The sequence below is a fragment of the Acanthochromis polyacanthus genome, chromosome 12 (genome assembly GCF_021347895.1).
Source record: "Acanthochromis polyacanthus isolate Apoly-LR-REF ecotype Palm Island chromosome 12, KAUST_Apoly_ChrSc, whole genome shotgun sequence".
Classification (NCBI taxonomy): domain Eukaryota; kingdom Metazoa; phylum Chordata; class Actinopteri; family Pomacentridae; genus Acanthochromis; species Acanthochromis polyacanthus.
The window spans coordinates 39,811,221-39,826,149 of NC_067124.1; the positions used below are offsets into that span (position 1 = coordinate 39,811,221).

At 40.7% G+C, this 14,929-nt stretch overlaps 2 protein-coding genes across 22 annotated transcripts; both read right to left on the reverse strand.

Moving 5' to 3' along the window:
- Window positions 1-10,414, reverse strand: foxj2 (forkhead box J2). 20 transcript variants are annotated; one of them, XM_051956880.1, is made up of 12 exons: window positions 10,179-10,413; window positions 8,116-8,459; window positions 7,618-7,692; window positions 7,400-7,501; window positions 7,207-7,323; window positions 6,645-7,122; window positions 5,818-5,963; window positions 5,736-5,775; window positions 5,610-5,669; window positions 5,417-5,518; window positions 4,878-5,138; window positions 1-1,240 (listed from the first exon to the last, which is right to left on the reverse strand). In XM_051956880.1, exons 2-12 carry the CDS (start codon window positions 8,434-8,436, stop codon window positions 1,134-1,136), a joined length of 1,809 nt encoding a protein of 602 aa, XP_051812840.1. In that variant the 5' UTR covers window positions 8,437-8,459; window positions 10,179-10,413; the 3' UTR covers window positions 1-1,133. The 20 variants fall into 20 exon arrangements, with proteins under 20 accessions (XP_051812840.1, XP_051812843.1, XP_051812833.1 ...); XM_051956883.1 differs by having other exon boundaries at window positions 5,760-5,775; window positions 10,179-10,412; XM_051956873.1 differs by having other exon boundaries at window positions 5,610-5,726; window positions 5,760-5,775; window positions 10,179-10,412.
- A 118-nt stretch (window positions 10,415-10,532) lies between these two features.
- isoc2 (isochorismatase domain containing 2) lies at window positions 10,533-14,914 on the reverse strand. 2 transcript variants are annotated; one of them, XM_022220190.2, is made up of 7 exons: window positions 14,804-14,914; window positions 14,557-14,655; window positions 12,993-13,117; window positions 12,710-12,922; window positions 12,036-12,106; window positions 11,833-11,950; window positions 10,533-10,681 (listed from the first exon to the last, which is right to left on the reverse strand). In XM_022220190.2, coding segments are annotated over exons 2-7 (594 nt in total). In that variant the 5' UTR covers window positions 14,558-14,655; window positions 14,804-14,914; the 3' UTR covers window positions 10,533-10,615. The 2 variants fall into 2 exon arrangements, with proteins under 2 accessions (XP_022075882.1, XP_051812845.1); XM_051956885.1 differs by lacking the exons at window positions 14,557-14,655; window positions 14,804-14,914 and adding an exon at window positions 14,676-14,694.
- Window positions 14,915-14,929: the final 15 nt, after the last annotated feature.

The window sequence follows — 14,929 nt, forward strand, 5'->3', positions numbered from 1 at the left end:
GCAGAGAAATCCACGCTTGGTTTATTTTCTTTGAAGCATTTCAACCTGCAGGAAACTAAACAAATTTTTATTCTTACAGCACAAAGAAGAATTTATCGTTGAATAAAAGCTTCTCAGAGGAAGTCAAACATTTACAACAGAGTTTATGAACTTTATGTTCAGTTCAGCCACAGATTGTTCAAAATCAGCCACAAATTAGACTCATGGTGAGTTTTTATTTGGCCGACGGGTTTATTCTGGCCGAAAACGACAGAAACTAAACACAATAAATTAATGTGTTAGAGACGTTAACAATGGATTTTAATGCTTTAATTTTTGTATTTTTAGCAAACAGGTTAATAAAAATGTGAGAATATTTTCTGTCGTTTTATTTACAGATTTAGTGTCATTTTGGACACTTTAAATAATTTTGGAAAGTTTTTGAGTAATTTTAAACCATTTATGCCTAATTTTAGATTATTTGAGTCGTTTTGGTCCATTTTGAATTTGGATCATTTTTATTTTGGACAATTCTTTAGTCATTTTAGATCATTTTTGATCCAATTTTGGACTATTTTAACAAATTATGGAGAAATTTTGAGTAGTTTTATAAAATTCAATCAAATTCTATTTACTATATTTCATAAATGTGAACCATTTATGTCTAATCTTAGATAAACAGACATTTTAAATGATTTTAAGTAAATTAAGTGGAAACAAGGAAGGATTGTGTGTTTCTGGTCCCTAGTGACTCGAAACTTTACGAAATTACTGAAAAAATGTCCAAAATGCTCATAAATTTGTGACTAAAACGATTTTATAAAACCATATCTCAGAAAATATTTGACATATGAAGCTAAATCGTCCTAAATAACTTCATAAATATTCATATTTTATGCTGCGGAAATTTCAGATCAATCAGAGAAGATCGAACTGAGATTTTTTGCTATTAGAACGGTAGAAAAGCCGCTTTTTCTCAAAAGTTTGAGCGTAAAAATGTCATTATTTTGAACAAACAATAAAATATTGTCAATAATCATGTAACAGGAAGTCAGATCAGGTTCTGTTTCTTCTTCATGTCGTTTCCGGTCAGAATAAACGCGTTAGTTCAACATAAATCCACCATAAACCTGATAACTGGCCGGTTTGTGGCTTCAGACCAGCAGAGAGTCCCAGTCGAAGTCGTCCTGGATCTCCTCGCTGTTGCTATGGAGACTCTTCAGAGGAGGACGCTGTCTGGAGGACGGAGGAGGAGCCCCAGCTGAGGACAGGAAGTGAGGACAGGAAGCAGGAAGTGAGACCACATTTACAGGATTACGATCAGTTCTGCTTCAGCGTCACAGGAAACCAGAACCGAGTCTTTGACCGAGTCGTGTTCAGGGAAAACCAAGAAGAGTTTGTAGGATGTCGGGTTCATGTAGCCTCAAATGTCTGGTTTTATTTATTATTATTACAATTTTTTCATCCAAAACTTTCAAATTACCCCCCCCCCAAAAAAAAAAATATAGGAAAAGGGAATTAGTCAATTTCTTTATTAGAAAAAGGTTTTAAAAAATTAGTAAAAAATAAATAAAAATGTGACAAAAATACAGGAAGCTGTTTTGTAAGAATCATAAATAAATCCAAGAATAAAAATATAATACTGTAGATTGTGGTTTATGTTGTTATGCAGATTATATTCGCTGGTTCTGTTCAGTTTACCAACTTTGGCGCTTGTGCTTTTATTTTGTCAGTACTTCCTGTCTGTGGTTTCCCAGGTAACAGAACATATCAGGTGTCTTTAGTCACACCTGCTGCATGAATTTCACATGTTTTCCTTTTTACTCCTGATGAGCAGGAACGGTTTCTCAGATATCCTCTGAATTAAATCCAGGACAGGTTTTTTTTTTTCATGTTTCCTGATCTGATCCCAGAAGAACTGATTCTGGATCTGCTGAACTTCTAAACAAGCAGCTTCATTCTTCTTAAACTGGAGTAGAATTAGCTGTTGTTAATCAGCAGCAGCAGCAAATGTGACATATAGATAAATATACTGAACACTATCTGAGATTAAAATATAAAAGAACATTTAAATGAGCAGCTCTGACTCACTGCACCTGATTAAAGTTTAACATAAACAACTTTATTTTCATATTTAAAGTATTCTACATGTTTAGTTTTGTATTATTGTGACCTGCAGCTACATGTGGTTCAGAAAATATCACCAGTTCACTTCTGATTATCAGTTTTTAATTAACGAGCTCAAAGATGGAACTTAATTATTATTTTTTTCATATTTAAACTAGGGCTGTCAAAATTAACGTGTCAGAGCAGATTTATCCCTCATCATGATTAATTTGATTTAAAATTTGAACACAGTTATCCCATCTCCAGCGCAGAATGACTCAAATCCCTGAAACGTCTCTAGCAACCACTGACTGTGTGTAAAGATGTGTCTTTATCATTTTGTGCCTCGTTTTTGTGGTTTTGCTGTTGCCGTTTTCTGTCTTTTTTGTCGTTTTGTGTCTTGTTTTTGTCATTTTATGTTATGTATTTGTCATTTTCCGTCATCAAACAGTTTTCCTAAAGAATAAGTAGAGCAAAGCTATGTCCTCTCTTCTATTTTTCATATTTTCATAACACATTTATATACACTCTATGCTGGCAACGCATTTCGGGCATTTTGTCCAAATAGACTTGCCATCGCGGCATTCCGTCGCGCATGCGCAGATGGCAGTTGATCCGGTAGCGGCAGAACCAAGCCATTTGAAATAGAAGACAGTAAACAGTTGGACCACTGGTTTATCAGGCAGACTATTAAATGGGCAGATTACAGCCCTTTTTAAAATAATCCTCATCAGCCGGAATTTAGCGGATTAAACGCTGATATTTCTTAGTTTGTCATAAAACATTAAATGCTGTTAATGATGTCGTTGCTCCGTTTAAGCTGCAGCCAGGAAACATTACAGGAGTGGGCGGAGCCAACAGGTAAGTTTAGAACCGCGGTGTTAAATGAGCAACGACTCAACAGGTGTCCCGTTTCAGTTTAACTCTCTTTGCCGTGTGTCAGGACCAGTGACGCCTGCTTCGTTGCGTCATGCTTTTCATTTACGTTGCTAAAGTTGTGCTAACCTAGCTTCAGTTACTCTCTGTCTGTTTATGTTAGCCATAACATCGCTGTAGTTATGCTAAGCTAGCATAGCGTTAGCTAACAGCATAAAAGTCTGCACAAATAAAAAAAGAGTAGAAAATATCTGAGAGTACAGAACGATTCATCACTCCGTCAGCTGCTGTAGAGAAACATTTAATGAGGAGGGTTATTCAGTAAAATGTGTTTTAAGGTGTAACTTTTGGACAAATAAATTGTCATTTACTGTAGACCCTTTATTTGTTTACAAACATTGTGACGTTTTTTGTGGGCGGGGCTTATGTTGGAGGCAAAAGCGGAGCGAGAAGTCAAGCGGGACTGGGAGTATATAGTTTGCGCTGCAAACTCGAGCATTTTTAACCCGTTAAACTTCAGTGTACCGCGGGCGGTACACCTACTAATTTGCATAGGAATTTAAAGAATGTCCGACGGCTGCAAACGCGATTATACAAACACTATACGCCGATGGAAAGCTTAGATTCTCATGAATCCGCCGGTATAAACCACTTTCAGATGTGATTACCACAGCGGGTAATATAAACACATTTGTCCGACAAACAACGAATATCCATCCATCCTTTCTCTGTACACGGCTTCAAAGCACACAGCGCGACTCACATTTCCGGGTTCATTATTACACACAGATGAAAATATTCCTCAAAAAACGGCCATAATCCAACCTTGGACATCCAGACGACACAAGCCAGTAAACTATTTTGTCCAAAACATATCTAAGTCGGTATAAAATCCACGAATCGGTCGTTTTCAAGGAAATGCACCTCGCGATGCCCGTCCAATATTCCCTGTATTTCTCGTCATATTTTTTATTTACAAATAGAATATTAGCGATTTTTTGTACTGAAAATGGCTGGAATTGACTGAAGCTGATCGTCTCTGTCCAGTCTTTTCGCCTCAGTGCATTTAACCACAACTGTCTTCGTTCCCTCTGAGCACGAGTGTTCGGTGGAATCCTATAAAACTTTAATTTGCGTTCGCCAGTGTCATTCCTCCTATTCTGGCATCCAAAAACACAGCAGGATGACATTTTAGAAAAGTTAATAGAGCCTAGTCCCTCAGTCTTTCGCCTTTCGGTCACGGCCACGGGTTTCTCTTTTGCCTCCAGCTAAAGCTGTGACGTCATTTGTGACGTGGGTCATTAAAGGGTCTATTGTTATTAATAATATACCGCTTCAAACATTTCCTCAGTACTGTATATTTATTGAGCTTTATATATATGAAAATAAATATCTTTAGAAAGACATATTTATTATAATTATTATCTTTACTCACATGTGATTAGTGCTGCTGTGACACTGGAAATTTCTCCTGACATGGGGAGTAATAAAGGATTATCTATCTATCTATCTATCTATCTATCTAATGTATATAATGCTCTCAAGATTGGCGGTAAATCGGAGATAGATGAGTGAAAATATGTTAATTACAGATGCAATGATCCTGGTTTTGGATATTATGTCTCGTATGTGTCATTTTATGTCTTTTTTGGTCATTATCTGTCTTTTTTTGTCATTTTGTTTGTCATTTTTGTTATTTCTTGTCTCGTTTTTGTCATTTTGTTTCTCCTTTTTGTATTTCTTGTCTTGTTTTTGTCATTTTGTTTCTAGTTTTTGTTATTTCTTGTCTTGTTTTTGTCATTTTGTTTCTAGTTTTTGTTATTTCTTGTCTTGTTTTTGTCATTTTGTTTCTCCTTTTTGTTATTTCTTGTCTTGTTTTTGTCTCGTTTGTGTTGTTTTGTGTGTGGACTCCTCACCAGGTGTGTTTGCAGGTTGGGTCTGTTGTGGTCTCTGCAGGTTCTGACCCAGGACCCGGCGGGGCGGCGGGGCTCCGTTGGGGGGGAAGGGAAGGGGGGAGGGTTGGGTGAGGCTGGCCAGGGTGGGAGGAGGGTTGGAGGGGGAGGTGATCATCCCCCTCTGGGTAAAGAACCGGTTCAGGGAGTCACAGAGGGACGTGAACAGAGCCGGGTCCAGGGCCCAGTCACACAGCTCAGCCTGACGCATGCTCTCCAGGAGGTCTGAGGGACCAGGGGGAACCAGGGGGGACCAGGAGGGACCAGGGGGGACCAGGGGGGACCAGGGGGGACCAGGGGGGACCAGGAGGGACCAGGAGGGACCAGATGAGACCAGATGAGATAGGTTTGAGAAAACAAAATATAAACAAATCAATAATGTATAATAATAATCATCAGTAATAATAAAAGTAAAGATGTGAACCTGTGGCCTCCAGAACATAAAACATCTATAATATGATCTAATATGTGTTGGTGGTCTAAAGAAGGAGAACAGAACCGACCTGGGTGACCCGACAGGTCGATGTTGGCCCAGTCCAGGCTGCTGGCGATGCGGAAACTTTGCTTCAGAGAATCTGTGTTGCTGAACCAGTCTGGAGGAACTGCTGGAGAAGAACGTTTAGATGGAAACCAAGTTTATAGATCTGCTGCGTCTAATACGGCTCCAACATCTCTGGTTCTAACGAGGGGACTCACTGTGCTGGACTGCAGGAGGACCAGATGATGGAGGACCAAGAGGACCAGATGATGGAGGACCTGGAGGACCAAGAGGACCAGATGATGGAGGACCAAGAGGACCAGATGATGGAGGACCTGGAGGACCAAGAGGACCAGATGATGGAGGACCAAGAGGACCAGATGATGGAGGACCAAGAGGACCAGATGATGGAGGACCAAGAGGACCTGGAGGACCAAGAGGAGGAGCAAGAGCAGCAGATGATGGAGGACCAGAAGGACCAGGAGGACCAAGATGAGGAGACATTGGCAGCAGAGTTGGAGTGTGGAGAGGAGTAGTGTCATTACTGGGGAAGATGAGAGGAACGATGTCCGCTGGAGGGAAAACAGAAGAAAAAAGTTGGTAAAGTCAAATAAACTTTATTCAGAACAGACAACAAAACAAAAAACATCAATAAACAAAAATTAAATTTGCCCAGAATGACTTGAAAGCTGCTTAAAAGGATCTTGAAGCTGTTTAAAATGCTTTGAAATGAATCCAAAATGACTCATAAATCATCCCAACAAACTCAAATTTGCCTAAAATGATCTTAAAGCTGTTTAAAAGGGTTTGAAACTCATCCAGAATGGCTCAGAAATTATGAAAAATAACCTAAAAGTGCCCAAACCTTTTTCAGACTGATGTGAAACTTAGTCCCAATTTAGTCAAATCTGTCCAAAAGGGTTTGAACTTTGCTCAAAATGGCTCAAAAATGTCCAAAATGCTTTGAGAAACACAACCAAATTGAACCTAAAACGGTCTAAAATGCTTTGAATTTTCTCCAGAATGACTCAAAAATCATCCTAGCGAACATAAATTTGCCCAAACTGACTGGAAAGCTGCTTAAAATGAGTTTAAAGCTGCTTGAAAGGGTTTGAAACTCGTCCAGAATGGCTCAAAAATTGTGAAAAAGACTCAAAAATGCCCCAATTTTTTTTCACGGCTTTTTGTGTAATATTTCCTACGTATAGGACGTATTAAAAGTTAAAGTCAGAATCGGTGCAGAATGGACTCACACTGAGATCCTCCTCGTTCCCTCATCGTCTTGAACAGAGACTTGAAGGAGGCGTACAGATCTGGGAGGTGGAGCTCGTCGAAGGTGAATCTGAGCGAAGGATCGACGGAGGAGTTCAGCGAGACGACGGGAGGAGCAGCAACCGGAGCCGAGTTCTGAACGCAGGAGAAGGACGGAACCGGAACTGGATCTGAAGGTGTGAAGGAGAAGGATGGAGGAGGAGGAGGAGCTGATGGAGCTGGAGGAAGCGATGGAGGAGCTGAGGGGAAGGAGAAGGATGGAGGACCTGGAGGAGGAGCTGATGGAGGAACTGAGGGGAGGCAGAAGGATGGAGGAGCTGATGTGAAGGAGAAAGATGGAGATGCTGATGGAGCTGATGGTGTGGAGGCTGGAGGCAGAGGAGGAGTGAAGGAGGTGATGGAGGCTATGGGAGCAGCTGAGGGGGAGGCAGAGGGGTGAGGAGGGTAGGGAGACGGTTGCTGTGGAAACAGAGGAGAAGAAGAAGTTACGAGAGAAGAACACACCTGAGTGAGATGAAAGCAGGAGGAGACGGGTGAGGTTACCTTGCAGGGGGGAGGAGAGAGGGAGGCGGCCTGGGGAGACGCCTCTGACGCTGGGTGAGGAGGGTGAAGGTGAGGAGGAGAAGGTCCTCGATCTGCTGGAGTCTCCATCTGAGGAACCTGAAGAACAGCAGAGATGGAGAAGCTCAGAGTTGAATAAACCATAAATAACTCCTCCAGGTGGTTTCTAACGGACCTCCTTCCTCTCCTCTTCCTCCTCTTCCTCCTCCGGATACGGACGCTTCAGCGCTCTGACCCGATTGGCCTCTGAGGGTCCGTCCATCGTCCAATAGGAGCCCTGGAAACAGTCGCATGGGTTTCACAGTTTCTCATTAATTAGCATTCTAATTAACATCTCTGTCTCTCGTTAATTAACGTTCCGACATCATGGTGATGATGTCATGATCAGCTGACCTTGCCGGGGTCACTCTGAGGTCGAGGAACTTTCCGGAAGCATTTGTTCAGAGACAGATTGTGACGGATGGAGTTCTGTTGGGAAGATAGAAATAAGAAATATTATTATTATGATTTCACGGATGATGTCTAATTTCATGTATGTTGTTTGCAGTTTTCTGTGTGTTGCATGTTACATGTTGTATGTTTGCATATTACAAGTTGCATGTCATGGGTTTAATGTTACATGTTGTATGTTGACTGTTATATGTTACATGTTGTATATTAAATGCTATATGTTGCATGTAGTATGTTACATATTGCATGCTGACTGTTATATGTTTTATATTAAATGTTATGTATTGTATGTAGTATGTTGCATGTAATATGTCGTGTGTTATATGTAGCTTGTAGTATGTATTGTGTCGTATGTAGCATGTAGTATGTATTGTGTCGTATGTAGCATGTAGTATGTATTGTGTCATATGTAGTATGTAGCATGTAGCGTGTGCTTCCTGCCTTCCAGCCCCGTCCTGCTCGGCTGTAGTAGGGAAACGTGTCGCTGATCCAGGTGTAGATGTCGTTCAGGCTCAGCTTCCTCTCAGGTGCTGCTGCTATCGCCATGGCGATGAGCGTGGCGTAGCTGTGGGGGGGTTTCCCTTTGCAGGTAGCAGGGGCGGGGTCCGGCACCGAGGGCAGGAAGTCTCCCCGCTCCCTCCCTCGCTCCTTCTTCCTCTCTCCTCCCCCTCCTCCCCTCTCCCTCCCCGACCGGAGGCCGCTGATCCCCAGCTGAGGCAGCCAGTCGATGCTGGTCAGACTGGAGTTCAGGTCGGAGGACATGCTGGTCTAACTGGTTCTGGAGGCTGGAGGGGGAACAAGCGGGTCAACACAGCAAATTTATCTCAATATATTCAGTTTACTGCCATAGAGGAGGAAAAAACAGAAAATATTCACATTTAAGAAGCTGAAATCACAGAATTTACACAGGTTTTGTTTTTAAAAAACTACTGAAACTGAAGTTAATTCAATTGTTGACTGATTGATCTGCATCAATCAACCAGCAAAATATATATTCGTTCCATTCGTTCTCAATGCAAATCAGTGCAGCAGCACTGTAGAGACTAAATCAAGACATTACAACCAGAAATATCTGCAAATAGAACAAATACAGAACCAGAACCGATGAGAAAGACCCAAAATCAGCATGAAAAGATGCAAAAACAACTGCAAAGAGACAAAGAAGACACCAGGAAGAGACAAAGTGGACAAAAAAAGCCAAAATAAGACAAACAGATGCCAAAAAACAAACAACAGAAAGAGACAAATGAACAAAAAGTGAATCCATCAGCTGTTTGGTTCTAAAATGTCAGAAAATGTTTTAAAATGTGGATCAGAGCTTCCTCAAATGTGTTGTTTAGACCAAAGACTCAGATTGGACTCAGACTGGTTCTTAAACTAAACTCAGACTGGACTTAAGCTCTTGACACCGATTGTCGTGAATTTGCATCGTACCGCTTTTATTCAGACTGCAGTGAGACAGCGTATCCATTCCCCCAAAGCCGGTTTGTGCAGAGTCAATACGTACGTCGGAACCTTTTGCAGGCACTGGTTTCTGGTAGGATTGTTGGAGGGGGACCTAATTATTATATATCTGTTATTATTATTATACAATCGACAAATTAACAATCTGCACTTATTTTAGCATCAGCTGGAAAGAAAAAAGATACAATTTCTTTTTATTTAATTGTAAATAAATTCAAGTGTCAAGGGGTTAAACTAGACTAAAACTGGTTCTTGAGCTGGACTCAGAATGGACTCAAAGTGTACTAAAACTGGATTCAGACTGGAATAAAACTGTACTCTGACTGGACTTAGACTGGACTACAACTGGTTCTTAAATTGGACTCAGATTTCAGTAAAACTGGACTTAAAGTGGTTCTTAAACAGCATTCAGAAGACTTGTTGGTTTCTCTGCAGTTTTCGGACCAGAGGAGGAAGAACAACAAACCAGCAGCTGCAGACATCAGATTTGTTTCTGTTCCTGATCTTCCAGCAGCTCTTAGATCAGATCTGTTTCTGTTGGTGAACTTTTAGAAGCTCTTAGATCAGATCTGTTTCTGTTGGTGAACTTTTAGAAGCTCTTAGATCAGATCTGTTTCTGTTAGTGAACTTTTAGAAGCTCTTAGATCAGATCTGTTTCTGTTGGTGAACTTTTAGAAGCTCTTGGATCAAATCTGTTTCTGTTCCTGGACTTTTAGAAGCTCTTAGATCAGATCTGTTTCTGTTCCTGGACTTTTAGAAGCTCTTAGATCAGATCTGTTTCTGTTGGTGAACTTTTAGAAGATCTTAGATCAGATCTGTTTCTGTTCCTGGACTTTTAGAAGCTCTTGGATCAGATCTGTTTCTGTTCCTGGACTTTTAGAAGCTCTTGGATCAGATCTGTTTCTGTTCCTGGACTTTTAGAAGCTCAGGTCTCAGAGCAGCGAGTTCAGACAGAAGCTGAGCAGCTCTGGAAACTTTCCGTCCAGTCGGGCAGCATCAGAGAGCCTCCATGCTGCTGAGGAAGAGCAGCTTTTCCTTACCTCTGTGGTCAGTGGAGGCCTGAAGCCGTCAGCAGGATGAATGTTGTCATCAGCTGATCAGAACCGAGTCCGTCCCCCTCTGAGGCTGTCTGCTGCCTCCACCGAGCCTCCGATCGCCGCTTTGCACCAAAACTTTGCTGGAACTTTGGACAAACACTCAGAAAGTTATCGGACAGCTTCCTTTTTCTCTTCCCTCTCTCCTTCCCCTCCCTCTCTGACTCTGCAGGCTGACGTCACCCACTCCTCCCCTGGGTGATGTCACAATGAGGCCACGCCCCCTCTGACTCAGACACACTAAAGAACTTTGAAGCTGTCAGAGAGCAGCAGAAACAAGACAAACAGCAGACGAGGAGGTGCAGCAGCAGCTTTTATTTGTTCATAATGCAGACTAGGGGATGTTCTGTACAGTAGAACCCTCCAGAACCCGGCTGGTCCGTCTACAGGGCGCTGAAGAAGGACAGCAGGGCGGTGTCAGGAGACGTGTGGAGCATCAGCTTCTGGATCTGCAAGCAGTTTAAACAGGAGTTAGTTACCCATTAATAGAATAAATCTGTCGTGTTTACTCAGAGAAGGTTTATGATTAAAGTCACTTCTGCTCCACCAGCTCTCATATTTACATGTAACTTTTTCAACATAAAAAATAAATATTTTTAAATATTTTAGCTTCATGTACCAAATGCTTTCAGAGATAATTTAAACTCCCCTTTGACCCACTTTCTGCAGATTTTTGAACTAATAAGTTTATTTTTACTAAAAAAAATCATTTTTTTTAAAATAATTAGCACCCTTGTGTTTATAATGTTAAAAAAATGCAGCTTTTATACTTTTGTCCTGACAGTAACAACTCATTTTATCACAAATTAGCAAATTTCTGCTTGATCGTGTCGGATTTGTCTGAAATTTTCACAGCATCAGTTATGGATATTTAGGAATTATGTAGGAAATTTTAGCTTCCTATAAGAATACAGACTGACTAAAACTGGATTCAGACTGGACTCAAATTGGACTTGGAGGAGCCTCAAACTGGACTAACACACATTGGCCTCTCTGGTGCTGTTCACAGATGGTTTACATCCTGCCTCACAGACAGGACTTTTATGTAAGTTTGGACACCTGTTCCTCTAGGGTCCATAAGGTCACATGTGGTGTGCCCCAGGGTTCGATTTTAGGCCCAGTTCTTTTTAACCTCCATATGCTCTCTCTTGGCAGTGTCATCAGGAGACATGGAGTCAACTTTCACAGCTACGCTAACGATACACAGCTGTACATCTCCATGTCTCCTGATGACACGGGTAGAAGGTGAGGTATTGTTTTTAATCGTTTTTAATCTGTAAAGCACTTTGTATTCCAATTTCTTGCATAAAAAATCCTGTATAAATAGTTTGATTTGACTGAAAGTGGACTCAGATTGGACTGAAACTAGACTAAACTGGTCCTTAAACTGAATTCAAACTAGACTCAAACTGGACCTAAACTGGACTCAGACTGGACTAAATCTGGACTGAAATTGGACTTTGACTAAAGTGTTTTTGCTGCTCTTGAACTTTTTTTTTAACCAGTTTTCCTTTAGAGAGTCGGTTCTTTGGCTGCTGAAACACGAAGAGCCGTTTCAGATGAACTGTTTGGTGGATCAGAGTTCAGAAGTCTGCAGAACCTCCTTGAATGCGGGGTGTTTGGCGTCCTGGACCAGCTGCAGCATAACGGCTTCAGTGGTGGTGAGAAAAGCTCCACTCTGCTTCAGTCTGGACAGAGCGAAGAGTCGGTCGGTCTGGCTGAAAAGGAAACACAACGGATGAGACATTTAAAGCAAACACACTGTGGAACATGGACAGGATGTAACTGGAGAACCTCAGATACCTTCTGGATGAGACGGCATCAGCCACGATGTGAACCTCCATCCCCTTCTCCAGCAGGTCGTAGGCCGTACACTGAACACAGACGGTATAAACTCATCATCCTTCCATTTCTGGCAGAAATCGTCACCGATTATTTCATGTGAGAATATATAAGACGCATTTCCATCCTGCAAATAACTCAAACTACACTGTTGCTCTCATTAAATAGACTGAAAAAAGTTAGAAATACAATCATGCATCATGTCTGAATCATCTATAAATAAAAAAAACAGCAAACATTTGTTGGTTTTAGGCTCTAAAATTTGATCATTTGCAGCTTTTCTGTTTTATACAGTTGAAAAAATGTTGCTTTTCCTCAGCCTAAGATGCATTTCTATCATTTAACTCTGCAGGAAAATCAACCGAACAATCAAACCTGCAAATAACTAAAAATTACACTGTTTCTCTCTTAAAATACAGATTGGAAGAAGTGCAAGTAAACTGGACTCAGACTGGACTGAAACTGGACCAAAAGTGGATTTAGACTGGACTCAAACTGAACTCAGACTGGAATAAAACTGAACTAAAACTGGACTCAAACTATTTCCATAAACTGGACTCAGACTGGACTAAAAGTGGTTCTTAAACTGGACTAAAACTGTTTTTTAAACTAGGCTTGGACCGATGTTTCCTTACGGCGATGCAGGCGTGGGTTTCTATCCCACACAGGATGACCTGTTTGGGCTTCCCCAGCTCCTGCAGCTGCTTCTCCACCTCTGGGATGATCATGGTGAAGCAGGTCTTGGTGTGAGCCGTCAGACCTTCTGCTCCCAGCTCCGGTACCGTGGGTCCCAGACCTTTGGGGTACTGCTCGGTCAGGATGGGGGGGATTTCCAGAACCCGGCTGGCCTGAGAGGAGAAGGAGATTCAGTTCAGTCCGTTCAGGTTATTAACCCCAGAAACGCAGAGCTGAACCGACCTGCAGCAGTCGAGCCGCGTTGCTGACGATGTTGGTGAACTGGAAGATGTTGGGTCTGAACTTCTCCTGCATGTCGCACAGAAAGAGAACCGAATCCTTGACGGAGAGCCGGCCGATGTTCGCCACTGGAGGAGGAAGAAGCAGAACGATGAGGTGAGTCCAGGTCAGCAATCAAGAATCTTTATTATCGTGTTTTCACTCCCAGCGATAGATAAAAAAAAAATAGAAAAAGACACACTATATACAAATAAAATCCTCAAAAAAGATATAAATATGTCAACAGAATAAGTGCAAATGAGCAGTAGGATGGGTGGTAAAGCTAGCCCAGTGGAAGACTCAGTACTTTTTTGCACATTGTGAGTCTGTGTTGTGGAGGGAAAAATGGAATAAACAGCTCTGATGTAAAACAAGTTTTTCCTGGAAGTTAGAGTTTTTGTTTCTTTAGGTGCATGAATCAATGTTTGGTTGCAGCAGAAAAACGCAAAATAAAGTGTCTTAAAGTTTACTATAATGTTTGCAAAAATACTGCTGCTGCTTGTCTGTAAGGGTTATTTGGAAGTGAAGGATTCAACAAAAACCTCAACAGGTTTAACGAATAGGTTAGCGTTTTATTTTTATCCCACAGCATTGGAAGGATTATTAACCCTGGTGGTGTCCTGCAGGTCAAAATCGACCCGTTCTAAAGTTTGAAAATGTGGAAAAAAATATACATTTTCACAGTGAAACGTCTGATGTCCGCATTTTCAACATTTTTGGGAAATCTTTGAACATTTTTTGGTGGAAAAAGAAATGTTACAAATGTTTCTTTAAGAACATTCACTTAAAAATCAACCAAAATCCAGCCAATTTTGCTGGATTTTGGTTGATTTTTAAGTGAATGTTCTTAAAGGAAATGTCAGAAGTTTTACTGGTATTTTTGTAATCACTTCAGATATTTTTAGGATTTTTTTTGGATGATTTTTACTCATTTTTTTTAAAATAAAAGAATTTGTTTTGTTTTTTTTAAAATAAAACTTTTAAGGGAAACTTTTAAGGAATTAATGGAATTTTCTTCCTGACGTTTTTGCAAATTTTCAGAAATTTGTGGATTTTTTTTTGCTGAATTTTTGGATTTTTTCCCACAAGGAAACAATATTTTTTGGTGCCTGTAAATGAAGACAACAGGAGAGTTTAGGCATGTTTTTACATTCAGTCATCCGAGTCACAGTAATCTCAAGTTACTTCAACTGGACTTCTTTTCTTACCTGTATAAAGTCACACATGATTATAAATTACAGCCCCTCACAGTAATCTGATTACTTCTAATTAATAACTACCAGTTTAAAAGGCACCTCTTCAACAGTTTAACTTTATTTCTGGCTCAGTCCTCGCATGGACGCTACCAAAGTCCACAAACTGTTTCTAACCCATTACATTTATTATGTAATCCTAATAATTTATTATTCTATTACTTCCTCCTTTGTGTTGCAGAATCTTTTTAACAATTAGACTAAACAATACCACTGAGAAACACCTCGTTTGCGCGTTCATTTGAGCGAATTAAAGCATAAAATATAGAACTTACTGTTGTGTTCACTGGTCCAGAAGCGTGTGTGAGAGAGGTTCAAGGAGACAGCAGAAGTTTATCTGTCAGGTTAAAGTATTATTTCACATGTGACGTCTCCTGTTAAAACACAAAACAACTGAATATTTACCTTGTTTACCTGCAAAAAATAAAACAAATTCACTGCTGAATACAACGGTAAATACAAATATGAACTAAATAAACAACCAAAATCCGAATTCGTTACGCTAATAAATTAAAAACTGACCTCGCATGAACACAGAAGTTCGGCTCCGATCTTTCTCCGAAAAGCCCCGCCTTCCCAGAAGCACTAACCAATAGAATTACGTGCTGCAGAGATCGATGTTCCTTTACGCCAATAAGAGCCTCAGGT

Excerpts from the sequence above, each read along its gene's own strand:
- foxj2 (XM_051956865.1), bottom strand. The coding sequence starts at position 8,436 with ATGTCCTCCGACCTGAACTCCAGTCTGACCAGCATCGACTGGCTGCCT. Across the intron at positions 7,502-7,617 it reads CTCAGAGTGACCCCGGCAAG|GGCTCCTATTGGACGATGGA; the intron begins GTCAGCTGATCA and ends GACTGTTTCCAG. Across the intron at positions 5,139-5,416 it reads CGACCTGTCGGGTCACCCAG|ACCTCCTGGAGAGCATGCGT; the intron begins GTCGGTTCTGTT and ends CTGGTCCCTCAG.
- isoc2 (XM_022220190.2), bottom strand. Across the intron at positions 12,107-12,709 it reads AAACCCACGCCTGCATCGCC|TGTACGGCCTACGACCTGCT; the intron begins GTAAGGAAACAT and ends GTCTGTGTTCAG. Across the intron at positions 11,951-12,035 it reads GATGCCGTCTCATCCAGAAG|CCAGACCGACCGACTCTTCG; the intron begins GTATCTGAGGTT and ends TTTCCTTTTCAG.